The 14,758-nt window shown below is 53.8% G+C and overlaps 1 protein-coding gene across 1 annotated transcript; it reads right to left on the bottom strand.

The window, feature by feature from the left end:
• Nucleotides 1-565: 565 nt before the first annotated feature.
• On the bottom strand, nucleotides 566-13,215 carry Suv39h1 (suppressor of variegation 3-9 homolog 1 (Drosophila)). Its single transcript, XM_005411276.2, has 6 exons — nucleotides 12,973-13,215; nucleotides 10,759-10,904; nucleotides 8,827-9,489; nucleotides 3,109-3,255; nucleotides 2,895-3,024; nucleotides 566-2,182 (listed from the first exon to the last, which is right to left on the bottom strand). The coding sequence occupies exons 1-6, from the start codon at nucleotides 12,989-12,991 to the stop codon at nucleotides 2,049-2,051; spliced, it is 1,239 nt and encodes a 412-aa protein (XP_005411333.1). The 5' UTR covers nucleotides 12,992-13,215; the 3' UTR covers nucleotides 566-2,048.
• Between the last annotated feature and the right edge of the window lie 1,543 nt (nucleotides 13,216-14,758).

The raw sequence follows: 14,758 nt of genomic DNA, 5'->3' as shown, positions 1-14,758 counted from the left end.
TGTGCTAGCTCTGAGCTATCTGGAGGTGGGTATCCAAGGGGATGACGTCCCCAAGAGGTTTGGGGTCCATATCCATAGCCTGAGGTCTAGGAGCTTTTGAGGGGCTGTGTCCTAGTGCCCTGTGTGAGCTCTCTGGAGGTAGGGGTATGAGGTCTCCGGGCTGTTTGGGACTCCATTACCTGTGTGCAAATTTTCTTTTCGAATGCAGTAGGCAGGCTTTAAGTTCCAAGCATCTAAGAACAGGGAGGGCACAGTTCCAATCTTAGCACATTTCATTATCACTACTACATTTACTTGTTCGGCTAGTTTTATGGCAAATGATAATGGTGTATCCATTTAGACAGCATTGGGGTGAGTTTGCTTTTTAAGTGCCACATGGACATATGAAGCAAGTTTATTTCCGGTCAAGGTATTTTGTAGAGGATGGTGCACGCAGGATGCCTTGAGGGCCCAAAGTGGAAGGATTAAACTCAGATGGCTGAGGCTGGAGGACTACACTCCTGGGCAGCTTTGGGTCTGGCCTTCCATCCTCCCCGCTCCCTGCCCTCCATCACCCACACCTGGGTCTCTTTAGTCAACACGCAGTTTATTGGTGCCCACCCCAGGCTGGGTAGGGCTGAGGGGTTTACAAGAGGAGAACCAGCTTCAGCCCACGCCTAAAAGTCAGCCTGGGAGACAAGAGCAGGACAGACACAGACACACGGATCTGGCTTCTGGTAGCAGGGCGCAGTTTCACGGAGGGACACTCTGGGCAGAGGTGATCAGGAAAGGCTTCCTAGAGAAGATCTTACAGGGCTAGGGGAGCAGGGGAAGCAGGGGGCGAGGCTTCACGTTTTGCACATTTGAAGGCAGTTAATTTTTGAGAGCCGGGGCCGGGGTGAGCGCAGAGGGCTGGAGGCTGGGGTTGGTCAGCAGGGGCTTTCTTGCCTCACTGTATCCTAGTGGGTAAGCTCCCCCCACCATTCTGTTCGTAAGTCAGGTTCGTTCACGATCTGACAGAGTGAATCTTATACAGTACACCCGTGAAAGTTCACAACCCGAATGTTCGTAAGTTGCAGACTTACTGTACAGTACTTTGCCTTGTGCCACATGGGCCTTTTCCTGGGAACCACCTCTGTGGTTTTCAAGGCTTCCCTGAGACAATCCATGTGGACCAGGTGCTCCACCCAGTGCCGGACACCTCACCAGCTTCTAACCAATGCACATCCTTGTCCTAAGTGCTATCTACAACTATCTGGGTCTGATTCCAGCTCCACTAGCCCCAGCAGTCACCACAGCCAAGGGCAGGGCTCTCAGTACCCTCGGCACTCCTGAGGGCTCAGGACACTCTCTCTGTGCTCCCTGCAGGCAGAACTTCGGCCTAGCCCACTCCAGGGCTGGCTGTCAGACCACCTTCCGCTCACTCCTCAGTGGGCCACAGGCACCCATCCCCTTTCCAGTGGCCCATGGTGTCCACCTCTCAGCTGGGCAGTTCTGACGGAGCCTGCACAGACCTAAGTGCCAGCACCGGTGGCACGATGAGCAGGTCCAGCCTCAGTCCCCCACCCAGGAGGCCCCTTCCCATCATTAGTACAAAGGCTCTGCGGTCTGGCAACCAGCTTCACTGCAGCTGGGAGGCTGGGAGGCTGGGAACCCTCCCTTTGGATGTCTGCCTGCCCTGGGTTGGAGGGGAGGAGCCTGCAGCAGGGTCCTCAGGCTCCAGGCAGAAGCAGGTACGAAAACATCCTTTTACTCTGGCCCTAGGCTGGGTCTCCACCCCTTGGCCCTCCACGATAGGCCCCAATCCTAACTGCAGAAAATCTGATGTGATCGATGTACTCTGAAGGTCGGTGAGGGTTTGTAAATACAACCCACACAGGGGCTGGAACACAGAGAGGACTCCTGGAGTCAGTCCTCAACAAGCCCTGACCCTGGAGCAGGCGGAGCAGGCAGAGCAGGTGGAGGCAGGTGAGAGGGCCTGAGGGTCGTTCCCCAACAGGAGGGCAGCAGTGGGCGAGGGCGGGTGACTTCAGGCCCCCTTGGTCAGTCTAGCTTCAGACTTCTCAGAACTAGAAGAGGTATTTGCGGCAGGACTCAGTCCCACACTTGCATTCAATACGGACCCGCTTCTTAGGGGAGCCGGGGAGCCCAGCCAGGCCAAAGTTGGAGTCCATGCGGGTGCTTTCCATGTCTACGGGGTCCACTGTGGAGTCACAGCCAGGGTGGGGGGGAGGGGAGGGAGGGAGAGGACTCATTAGAAGACCTGTATGAAATGCCCTGCCACCCTTTATACCAGGAACCCAGAGATCTTGGGGGCTGGGAGGAGACGAGGATCTGAGTTAGGAGGGGAATCTCGGGGATGGTGCTTTGGGGCCGAGGCAGCGCGTAGCACTGGAGGGGTGTTCAAACCACAGGTTGAGGGCTCTTGGGGGAGGTGCGGGCTAGCAGGGAACCAGGAGGGTCAAGTCAAGTGGGGGTCAGGAATAGAGGGCCACCTGGGCATCCAGAGGCGCAGCTGACCTCTCCTGCATGAGCTCCACCCTGAGTGTCTGAGGTGACTGATTCGTCAAGGAAGGCACTGGGTGGAGGTCACAAGGAATGATGAAGCCCAAAGGGAACTGGAGGGAGGAGGGGCTGGCACAGTTCAGTCCAGATGGAGCCAGGGGGGCTTTCTCTCTCCAGCCAAACCCCTGCCCCTGAGTCCTGAGAGACTGGCTCAGGGTTGGGGTTCTGGGGATGGGAATGTGGGCAAGAATCCCGGAGTCTGGACAGGAAGCTGGGAACCAGGAGGAGCATCTTAAAGCTCCGGCTAAAGAATTTCCCTTGGTTCTGCAAGTGAGCAGGGTACCTTGGGGTGGGATCCTCACATCCCACATCACTGCTTGCCCCTGTTCCCAGGCCCCTGCCACCCCCACCTTGCATGTTGTAATCAAAGGTGAGCTCCTCGCCTGCCCGGATGGTTCTTGTGGCAAAGAAAGCGATGCGGGGCAGCCGCTCGTCAAGGTTGTCTATGAAGACGTTGTACACCTGCAGGTTGGGGTCACACTAGGCAACAAAAAACACAGCAGGATAGTGAGGAGGGGCCCTGGCCTGCCCCCCACCCTCTGCCCGCCTGCCAGGGGTACCCACACTGTGGTTGACAAAGTGAGAGATGTTGCCATAATAGGCAGCATCCACAGTATACACGTCCTCCACATAGTCCAGGTCGAAGAGGTAGGTGGCGCCTTGGCGGTCGTAAATCTGGCCCCGCCGCTCTGCCTCCTCTGAGGTAATGATCTGGGGAAAGGAGCGGGGGGAGGGGGGGACTGGTCACAAAGGCTCCAGCACCATGGGAAGAGAAGAATTGTGAGCAGGAGGCACCCGTGCCCCATGGACATATGGGGACAGTGATGCAGATGGCCTGACAGCCTTTGCAGGGGACTGCCCACCTACCCCTCCCTCCTAAGGCCTCTGGATGGCAGGAGTCCGGCAGTGGAAGGAGGCTGGCCACAAGGTGTAGTTACAGTAAAAGGAAGGGAAAACCCCACCTTCTGCTGCCCTGCGAGACTGCCTGAGATGTCCCGATGTTCCACAGCCTCAGGAAGGGAAAGACAGAGACAGGGCTTGAGGAATGGCAAAAAAGAATGAGAGCCAGGGCACAACCGGGAGAAAGACAGGAAAGACTGAGCCAGGGTGAGAGGCCTGGGGTCAGCATGGTCCTATCACAGACAGGACTCGGAGAACGAGGGGGAGAGAGACCTGGATGGTGGGGACATGGAGTAAATGGGAAAGACTCAGTGAAGGGAGCTACAGGCAGAGACCAGGGTGGAAACAGAATCTTGGTGAAAGTCCAGTTCAGAGTAAAGGCCAAGCCCTCTGGGAAAGGTCAAAGCCACGAGCCCTGAGAGTCTGAGAGGGCCAGAAAGAGGCTGAGGCCAAACAGAATGACAGAGAAAGGGAGAGCAGGGCAGGCACATGGATGAAAGAAAGGAAACGAAAGAGAGGTCCTCCCTCAGTGCCACACTACACCTGGCCGAACAGGCACCTCCCACACCCCCCACCATTCTAGTAACTGTGAAGCCGCTCCGCCATCCCTGCCGTGATCTGTGCTTGTCCCCAAAACGCTGTTGCTGGATTCTGTCCCACAGATCTCCTCTCTGCCCCGTGTTCCCTCTTTCTCCAGGACCAACACATACAGGCTCCGGCAGTGCCCAGGTGTAGCTGACCATACCCTTCTCTCGGTGAAGGTCCCACTGTATACAAGATTGCTTCCTCCTGACCCAGGACGTCCCCACGCCTGGGTTTCCTTCCGCCTCTGCCAAGCCCTTAGAGACAAGTGCCAGGATAGCGCGCAGCCCACAGCAGTGCCGTACTTGCTGTTTCTCCAGCCCAGCGACCTGTTCTCAGCCCACTGGTGGTCCTGTAGGCAGTCCTGTAGGCAGCTCTAACACTGTCTCCCCCACGCCCCTTCCTCCTTCTGTGTCCCTCTCTGCTGCAGGGCCCACCCTCTAGCACCCCCACGGACAATGGATACAAACCCAGGATGCTCCCCTTCGGCTCTGGAACCATGCTGTTCCACTTTTCAAATCCATCCCCTTCCAGGCTTGAGCACTCCACATGCATTATTCAAAAGGGCCACACAGGTCCTCGCCTGCCTGCCTCTTGTGCCAAGTGCTGATCAGCAGTACCTTTATGGAACCCAGATTTACCCTTGGGCCATACTGCTCACTACTCCAGCTCCAGTCCCATAGGAACTTGGCTCCTCCACACCTGATTTGTTTATTCATTCAGTGAACTTGTTTGTTTTTGTAGTGAGGGGGATGGAACCCAGGGCCTCACACATGCTAAATACATGTTCTGCCACTGAGCTACACAACCCCAACCCATTCTGTAGATTTGTCTTAAGGATTGAGGCCTACCTTTTGCCTGGTCTCAACTCGCAGGGGTCACAGTTCGGTGGGGAGACAGACAGGACAGGCCTGGCCCTTACCCTCAGGGGTCATAGAGATGTCGGAGATGGAGTCAGACACCCACAGTGCAAGATGCTGATCAGAAAACACAACGCTTAGAAGGAATCCAAGGGAGAATACAAAGGAGATATAGTGTCTAAAGCAAGGTTGAGGTCATAAAAGGCCACCGGCTAAAGAGTGGAGGCCCTGTCCTAGGGATGCAACAAGAACCACAGGAGCATGCTGAGGTGGTGTATGTTGACACCAATCTCCCTCTAGCTCTTGCAGAATTTGCACTGCCTTGTGGTGTGGGCTCAGCCAGATGTGACTGCTCTGAGCCTCTGCCTTCTCAGCCCACCTTAGAAGCCTTGGGATCAAAGGGCAGCAGCTCCCACTCACCAGTGTGAGGACCCGACTCTGAGCCATCTTTCTCACTGGAGTCCCTCCCCACGCCAGGGGTAGGCCCAGGTCCTCCCACTCCATCTTCTTGTCTGTTCTGCCCCTACCTGCTCCCTCAGTCTCACAGGAGTGAGTCATCCCACAAGCCCTCCAGGGCACAAACGGTTCCTTCCCTTTCGCCTTCCTTTCAGTCCTGCTCTGAAATGGGTGGTCCACCCTGAAGACCCAGGAACAAAACCCTGGGCTGGAGCCCCTGGGCTGGAGCGCTGCTAAGGGCGGGGAGGACAGCCAGCCCAGGAGCTGGCAGCACAGGAACAGGAACTAGAGGCCTGGGGGGAGCTGCCACTCTGCCCTCTCCTGGATGTGGGATCCTGAATGTTCTTTCTCTGTGTCTGTTTCCCCAGCCAAAAAATAAAAAGGCCAACAGGCCTGGCAGAGCACCACTTTTAGACACTTGGCCTTTTTTTTTTTTTTAATCCACTTTACTAGCTTTGTGACTCTGAGCAAGTTACTGTATCTCTTTGGGTTTCTGTTTTCTCATCTGTAGAATGGGAATGGCAGTGACAGAAGTCCAACCTGACAGGCGCTGTTGTAAAATCCCAAGATCATTGATGCAGAAAGTGTTCTTGTTTTTGTTAGGAACAGAGCAATGTAATGAGGGGTCGTGCTGGATCTTGTTGAAATCTGAGATGCACCCTTATTGTACGTACCCTTTACCAAGAGAGGGAAAACTGCTAATTAAATATATTCTAAGGACATCAATTAAGATCATTTTCATTTCAGAGATGGTAAAATGTGAGGAGTGTGTGTGTTTCAGAATGGATAAAGTAGGCCAATATTCTCTGCTGGGTGAGGTGGAAATGTTTTGCAGAAATGTAAAAGTTCAAATGTGAAAGGGTGCAAAGGAGCAAAGGGCTGCATACATGGCAGGAACTGTCACTGCAGATTGTCAGTGTCCCTAGGGGGAAGGACAGTGTGACACCCAGGTATGGGGACTATGCCCTCCATTACATAATATCTTGGAAGCTTATGGGATAGCACCATATAATAAAGCAAATTAGTATTCGAGATGAAATATATGAATATTCCCTCTAAGTAGGATAATAAAGACTATAAATAGGTCTCTATCAGGTTAGGATGGGGTCTGTGGACAAATGGGTAACAAAAAACTTTTCACTTTTTAAGCATTTGGATTTTCTGGCTTTTGGACAATAATGGTTAACACTTACCTGAGACTTACTGTGTACTGACCACTGTTCAAGTGCTTCTTCCAAGTATTTCCCACGGAATAAATGCTTCTGACTAGCTTAAGAGGCAGGTGCTGTTATTGCTTCCATTTTCCAGGTGAGGAAATGGAGACACAGAGAGGTGCGGTGACTGCCGCTGAGCAGTGACACTGGGGTACAAGCTCTGGCAGGAAGGCTACAGAGCCCACCCATTGCTGGCTCCTTGGAAGCCAAGTGGGAAGATGAGTTTGGCTCTGGTAGTGTTTAGAGACCTGTAGCACCATCAGGAGGACCCATGGGGTCTAAGGGTGCCAGAGGGGTGCCTGGAAGTCACCAAATATGGCCACAGGAGGGCCAAGAAATGGCATGGAGAGTGGGAATAGTAAGGAAGGGTGAGAGGGCCCCTGGAGCCTCTATTTCCAGCATGCAGGAGTAAGGACATTAAACCCAGAACTCCGAGGCTGCCTGTGGGCTCTGAGGGTGGCCCACATCTCCAGACCTGAGGACAGTGAAGCCATGCTTCCTGCTTAGGATGGCCTCTAAGACTCCCGGGGTCCCATGGGGTCTGGACACCTTCCCCTCCAGACTGTCAGAGGCTTCCAGGGTCAGAATACATTGTTTGCTACATAGTTAGGGTCTTTCTGAGGTCTGGCCACTTCCTCCAGCCTGCCAGGTGCTCACAGGTATAAACACCATCTCCAGGCTCTCCGGATCCCTCTGGGGGTGAGGACACTTCTTTTGCCTGACCCCAGGATGGTGTGAATGTGGATACTTCCTAAGTTAGGGCCCTCTGCAGTGCAGAGAGCTTCAGCTCTTCCTCCAAGTTATTGCATCACTCTGAGATGGGGACATCTCTCCCTGAAGTTCCCCAGGATCCCTTCTGCTGCTGCTGCTGTCCGGAGCCCTCTGGGTGTGGCAAGCTCCTCCTTCCTCCAGGACAGCTGGTGCTCTGGCACGGGGATGTGTCTTCAGCAGCCCATCTGGGGTGTGGCCATCCTCTCACCCAGATGGCTAGTCCTCTGCGGTGCAGAGTCCTTGGCCTCAAAACTGGGCCTGCTTCTCTAGGGTCTACTCCTTTCTACTCTGTAGTTCCTCAGAGAGGGCGCCTCTCCTTGTCCATCAATGTCATTGCTACAGTGTGGACACCCTCAGGTGTGTGCCCTTTGGGCCACTCTTCATCACTTCCCAACCTTATCACACCCCCCAAGGAAGCTGTGGAAATATATGGAGGTATCTGGGATTGTCACCAAGAATGAGGCACATTCATGGATTTAAGTGGTCATGGTCCACAGATGTTAAATGTCTCCTAAGGCATGAGACGATTCTACATAAAAGAGAACTGCTCTACTCCAAATGCCCACCACATCCCACCTTAGGATGTGATACTTTCTGTTGCAGACGTTTGCCAATTACTCATCCAGACCCCTTCTGTTTTGCACCTGGGCACACAGCTAAAGCACCCTCTCCTCCGCCCACACTGCAGTAAAGGCCAGTGACTCAGTGCCAGCCAACAGAGTGTGGGCAGAAGTGACGTGCGCTGTATTCAGACCTGACCCATTAGAACCCTCCCTTTTGGTCCCCTAGTCAGCCTGCCTGCCAGGGAATGCTGAGGATCTGGTGGCGGCTCCAAGGCTCTAAAGCACAGGAAAGGCACAAGAGGGAGAGAACGTGGGTACTGCAGACACTGTGAAAGGATGACTGCCTGAACACCCACACTAAACTGGTCATGAGCACACAAACTCCAATCTGCGAAGTCACTATGATTTGCCGGCTCATTCATTACAGTGGGGGCCTGTCTCATTCAGCCAGCCCTTCCCCAGGGTGACCTGAAAGGCTAGAGGAGGCAGGAGACCTCAGTCCAAGCACACCTATGTCTATTCCAGACCATGAAAGATGTTCCCTCCGGGCAGGTACACCTTGTGTAAGATGGCCCTTGTGGGATGAGAAGGGAAGGGGGAGGGGCCTTTTCAGGTGCTACAACCCTGTGCTCTGACTGCATGACCTCTGAAAGGACTGCTGTTCAGATCCCAGTCCCCATCTTCCTTCTTTGCTAGGGACCTTTAGGAGGTCACCCCTGTCCAGAAGAACTTCGGTGTTCTTTTAGCCACCAGCATACTTGTACTGGTGTGTTCCAGCCTGGAATAGCAGCCGCTGCCAGGAGATCCCTATGCCACTCAGACTAACAACCCACACTTCTCCCACAAGGAAAGCAAGGGAGTTTCAGGCACGCAGGGCAGAAGCTGGGCACACACAGTGGGGACAGCTGCACAGCACGCCAGGTCTCGTCTCCCTACCTCTCCCACGTATTCCATGACAAAGCTGTTCTTGCGGATCTTCTCAAGTGTGCGGACACCCCAGCCGCGCCCATCATCTGTGCGGAAGATGCAGAGGTCATAGCGGATGCCCTTCTGTACCACTCGGTTGGGGCAGTCATAGCCACAGCGGCAGCGTGAGTTGCACTCGTAGATGGGCAGCCCTGCTCGCAGCCGCACCTGGCCCTGGTCGTTGTAGGCAAACTTGTGCAGGGACGCTCCAGGGCAGCAGCCTCCAGTGGGTGCCCACAGACAGTCCTGGCACTCGCAGCCCACGGCCACCTGGTCGAGAGTGATGCCCTCGCCAACTCGGTATTCATTGATGTACACGAATGCCCGTGGGGGGCCATCCAGGTCCACCTCATTCTCCACAGTGATGCGTCCCAGGTGGCTACGCTTGGCATTGAGCTCCTGCTCCCAGCGCTGAAGCGCCCGCCTCTGTTTGGCCTTCTGCACCAGGTAGTTAGCCAAGCTTGGGTCCAGGTGCCGGGGGGGCTTTGACCGGTGGTGCCGCCGGAGCAGCTCTCTTTCTAAGTCCTTGTGGAACTGCTTGAGAATGCGCACACACTTGAGATTCTGCCGTGGCTCCCAGGTGCTCTCCGAGTCAGGGTATCCGCGCCACTTTACCAGGTAATACTCTTGTTCCTGTTGGGGTGCAGGACGGTGAGGGTGTCATAAATGATGAGGTCCTTGGGCCAGTGGAGAGCCCCCAACTCACCCCATTCCTTTTCTGGAATGGTTAGAAACCATGGGCTCTGGAGACAGGATTCCCAGGCTCAGCTCCCACGCTCCCCCTTACTATCTCTCTAATCTCCGCTTTTCATCTCTCGAACCTGCTCCCTCCTGTCTCCCCGGCATCTGTGCTCTCCTGGCCGCTGCAGCCCACACTCTGGAGTCACCCTTCACTCGTCTTTCGGGCACACTCCCTACGGCCACCCTTGGCACACCCTGCCACCCCACCTTCAAACACATCCAGAACCTGCCCACTTTAAACTACCCAGCTGCTGTCACTGCCACCACCACTGAGGCTGCGATGGGCCCTGGCAGGAACCTCCTCACTGGTCCCCCTGCCTCGGCCCTTACTATTCTCTGCACAGCAGCCAGAGGGAGCTTTTACTGCTGAAGGCAGCAATAGGACAGTTTGACCATACAAATTCTAAAGTTAGACACCTGGGTACAAATTCTCCATCTGGAGCTCCCTGGCTGTGTTGCCTTAAGCAAGTTATTTAACTTTGCTGAGCTTCAGTGTCCATTGGTAACAAAGAATGGGCTAACATTTTCCTAGCACTCATCCTGAAACAGTTACTGTTTTAAGGAACTCCCATGTGTTAGTAACAAAGTTACTCCCTACAACTCTGCATGAGTTAGATACTACTAGCTCTCCCAATTTTACAGATGAGGAGAATGATGTTTTGAGTTTAAGGGGGCTGTGCTTATACAGCCAGGATTTAAACCCAAGCATGTTTATAACTGACCTTCAGTTAAATCCTCTGGCAAAAGTAATTGTTGCCACGTCACAGTACAGTATTGTAGGGGTGGGTGGGGTGGGAGTGTTAAATGAATTCCTGAGAGGAAGTAACCATAACAATAGTTACTGACACAATTAGTAACAGTACCTATTCTTGTCCCTACTTCAGGGTTCTGGTGCCTGAATCTCAGCGATAAGTTTGTGTTTCCAGGGAGATGGGAAGAGACATTTGGGGCTTCATATAGTTCCTCATCCCCTAAGAAACCCACTTAGTCTTCCTACCTATAAAATGGGGATAACCAAGTCTGTCCATCCTATTTTTTTTTTCAGGAAGGATCAGAGGAAAAAAACTCCCTTTGGAAACAGATATGGGCAGCAGGGGTGGGGCGAAAGGCAAGACCCTTGAGACCTGCCCCCTCCCAGGGCATGGATCACTCCAGACTTACGCGGATTTTCTTGTAATCACACAGGTACTCAACTTCAAAGTCATAGAGGTTCCTCTTAGAGACGCCAAGGGCAGGGCAGGAGAGCCTGGCCAGGCGGCACAGGTCCTGCAGCTGATTCCAAGAGGACTTGCAACACACACTGCAGCCTGGAACAAGGGGGCCAGAGTGAGCCATTACTGGGCAGCCTGACCAGGATGGGGGCCAAATGGGACCCCAAATCCTCTCTAGAGTATCCCAAGGGCAGCCTAAGAGTCAGGGAAACTTAATCCACAGATTCTTCCCCCAGTGCTGAGATCCTTCTGCAACATGAAAGTGTTACTTCCTCAAACCCCTGTGCTGTGTCTAAGGCCTCCTTTGGAGCAGCAGGGTTAAAGTGGGGTTTGCTGCGCGGCTGGTCCCAAAGGGGAATCTATTCCGAGCCTCTAACTCCCTCTGCCCGAGTCCTAAAACTGCCTGTAACAGGTTCAAGACTTGCTCACTCCACTTTGCAAAAGAAAGAGAACAACCCCCACCTCAGTAGGGTGTATGGCCCTGAGGGGGTTGGGGACAGGATTAAAACCTCCAGGGCACCAAACAAAGACCTAACTGGAAAGACTGGTCTTCAATTCCCTGTCTAAAACTCCCAGGGCCAGACATGTTTTAGAATTCAAATTTGGGGAGGATTTTACAAGTGTAGCTCTTAAGTGTGCCCCCGTACGTTAAACTAACACCCCCATCGTGATCAGGGACATCAAGCCATAATCAAACACATGGATATTTCTGCAGCAAAAGTACACATTTTCCCCATTAAATAAAGGTAAAATGTAAGATAAACTCATTGCACAATCCCACTTTTTAAGATCTTCTTTTTCAATGAATGGTGCCAAATTTTAGAAAAAAAGATTTCAGTTTTCAGGACTTTTTAGATTTTGGAATTATAAATAAGGATTGTGAAATGATACACAATTGCAGAAAGGTTCCTTTGAATGACTTGTCTGGGGCACCTTAACCCAGCAAGGTAAAATTTTTTTTTCCCACTGCTCCATTTTGACTTTCTGTCTCAGCCACATGTCTGTGAAGGATAGAGCTCATCCAAAGGGCCATGCGCTGAATTGAGGAATACACAAAGCGGAATAGGTTAGTGACATCAGTTCTTTTAAGTATACCTAGAGTGTCTGTGAAGCCACCAAAAAACTTCAAGACACGGATTTAAAAATACATAGTTCTTATTCAAGGCACGTCTTTCATTAGTGTGCTTTAGAAGCCATTTTATCAAATCGTGCCCCCAAACACTTGATTCCAAATGTACCCACGCCACATCCTATGTCTTTTTAAAACGTTCGATATTACCTACTTCCCACTACAAAAATCAAACTTACTTAAATTCATAATGAGAAAAAAATAAATAAATTCATAATGAGACACCCTAGATGTCAACCTAAAAACAGAGGCGCCTTACAAAATTAAAGCTCCCTCCTGCGATGGGCAAGGCCCAGCGGAGCCTGCGCCCGTGCTTCCTCTCCCTGCGATGCGTGTCTGCCGAAGCCTTCGCTCGCGGCCCCAGCCTCCCGGGCTGCTGGCGCGGCGCTGACAACAGCTGGACTCGCCTGGCCCTCAGAGTCCCTCTCACACTTGTGGAATCCACCCTCCTCGCGGCTTCGCCTCGCAACAGACAGAGCCACCCCTTTCCCTGCACATGGGCAGTCCAGCTCTCCCGTCAGGGAGGCCCTGTTCCCCTCTTTTGGGGGAATCTACTTCAAATCCTTCCCGCACCTCAGTGAGCGGTGATAACCTGTCCCCCTCAAGGCTCACCCACCCACCCACTCTAAGGAGGGGGTCTGTCCCCTTCTCTTCCTTCCCCTTCCGGCGTCTAGCGTGGACACCGAAAGGGTAACGGTCACCAGGGGCCGGTTTTTCCCGCGCGCGCAGCCTTGTCGTCCCCGCAAACCCCCGCGCGTGCGCGCGCCGGTCCGGTCGCGATCTGCGGCGCGCGCCCCCCGCCCGCGTCCCCACTTAGCCCCGCGCCCACCGCGTTCTCAAGCGCGCGCCCCCTCCCCTCAGCCCCGCCCAGCCCCGCGCACTGGGCCCGCGCTCCGTGAGCCCTATCCTTTCGGCCCCAGGCTTCCGGCTCCCGGCTCTGTGGCCTCGGACGCCGGCGCCCCGAGCTCGCGACACCACCCCTCCAGCCCACCCGGCCCGGCCGGCGGGCCCGCGCCTCTACCGCCACTGCTTCACCTTTTAAATTTTCCGCCATCTTTCCCCACGGCTAACGACATTCGGGCCTAGACGGCCTCGCGAGAAGAGAGCTCGCGCGGGCGTGGCCGGGATCGCGCAGCCTATTGGCCGCGCCTTGCAGCCAGCAGCGCCGGGGCGGACCAACCGGCAAGTGGTGACCGGACTCCTCCTCGCCACCGGCTCGGTCCCGGAGGCTGTGTTCGCACTTTCCCAGAGTGCTTCTAGGCGGCGGCGGCGGCGGCGGCGGCGGCGGCGGCGGCCGCTGGGTGCCCGAAGCCCTGCCTGTACGCCGGTCTGTCTGTCACACTGGTAGCCAATCACGTTCTCAGCCAGTCGTAAGGGGGATCCTCCGTCCTGTCAGACCCCCCAATTATCTCCGTCAGTCAGCCTGTCATCACATTTTAACCCCACGCAGGCCGTGACTCCCAGGGTGGACTAGCGCCATATATAGCTAGCTGCTCTGTTGATCACGCATACAAATCAGAAAATGAGTCATTCCAGACAGGTGTCTTTCAGACCCCCTCCTCCCTATTCACGCTGGCGGTCAGTCAGTAGTAGCATCCACTTGTGCCCTCCGTCCTTGTCCTTCGAGGGAGACACAATGTCTCTAGCTAGCCACCCTGCCATTCCCTCAAAAGGTCCTGCTCACAATGTCAGCCAGTCAAACAGTTCTCTCCACGGACCAGTTGCGCTCCACCCTGGAAGAGGCGTCTCATGAACTGCAGCCTTCAGCCATGGCCTCCAGCAGACTGGGATTAGGTCAGGACAAGCTGTCACGGTCAGCTTTAATATAGCCCTGTCAGAGGATAGCCTTGTCAGGGGCCCTCAAGTTTCTGCTCGCTACACACCCGCTAGGCCCTCAGAGCAAGTAATCTCAGCAACCAGAAATACAATAGGACTTCCTGGCCACCTGTCAGTTTGTCACCCAGGGTGTAGGAAAAGCCCCGGTACCAGAACTGGATACCAAAGGCGAAAGTTGGCAAGGCCGAAGAAAGCGACAAATCCCATGATTTTGCAAAGTGGACTGAAAGGCAACTCATTTGGGACCCCTCCTTTCTCTCAGGAGCTATTCTTATTCCTTAGGGGCTGGGGATATAGCTCAGTGGCACAGTGCCTGCCTGGCAAGCACAAGGTCCTGAGTTCGATTCCCGGTACCAAAAAAAAAAAAAAAAAAAGGTGGATTAAAAGACAGAAGCAGGTCTTGAGGGGCATCAACACAGAAGAATTCTCACACCCCAAGGTAGGAGGAAGGGGTTTAGTTTTCAAAACTAGAAAAAAATGGGGTGGCTGACCAGAATATACATGTGTTTTCTCAAAAACCAAACTATTAATATGTCAAATGCCAGTATCAGTAGCCAGCATGTAATGTTCATCCGACTTGTCTTAATTTCTTTCTTTATCTTACAGGGTTTGGAATGCATACCAGGGTCACCTGCCAAGCAAGAGGGTGGTTACAACCAAGATGGCTGTAGTCAAGTCATGCTGGATTCTTACACCTGTTTGGTCATTTCTCAGACAACTCATCCCCAGCATGGACCAAGTCAGTCAGTACCTTGTGTTGTGTTGGGCCACTCAGAGAGGCTTGGAATCTATCAGGGCAGACAGTCTGCAACCACATATAGCCAGCGCCAGGCAGCTACATGGTTCTTGCTGTCAGTAGGCTGGCTTGTGACTCCCTCAGGCTGCCCCTCATGAGGTCAGCCCGCCAGGTGGTCATTTTCAGCAGCCCCCAACCCACACCATGTGTGAGTAGTCAGTCAACACACCCAGCCAGGCCCTCAAGCAT

The sequence above is a fragment of the Chinchilla lanigera genome, unplaced genomic scaffold (genome assembly GCF_000276665.1).
Source record: "Chinchilla lanigera isolate Chin_1 unplaced genomic scaffold, ChiLan1.0 scaffold00142, whole genome shotgun sequence".
Lineage (NCBI taxonomy): Eukaryota > Metazoa > Chordata > Mammalia > Rodentia > Chinchillidae > Chinchilla > Chinchilla lanigera.
This window is presented reverse-complemented; position numbering and strand designations above follow the sequence as displayed.

What these genes read in the sequence shown, in the direction of transcription:
- Suv39h1 (XM_005411276.2), bottom strand. An exon ending in GTGATTACAAGAAAATCCGC is followed by an intron (nt 9,490 to 10,758) that starts GTAAGTCTGGAG and finishes GCACCCCAACAG; the next exon opens with GAACAAGAGTATTACCTGGT. An exon ending in CTCACTTTGTCAACCACAGT is followed by an intron (nt 3,025 to 3,108) that starts GTGGGTACCCCT and finishes TTTGTTGCCTAG; the next exon opens with TGTGACCCCAACCTGCAGGT.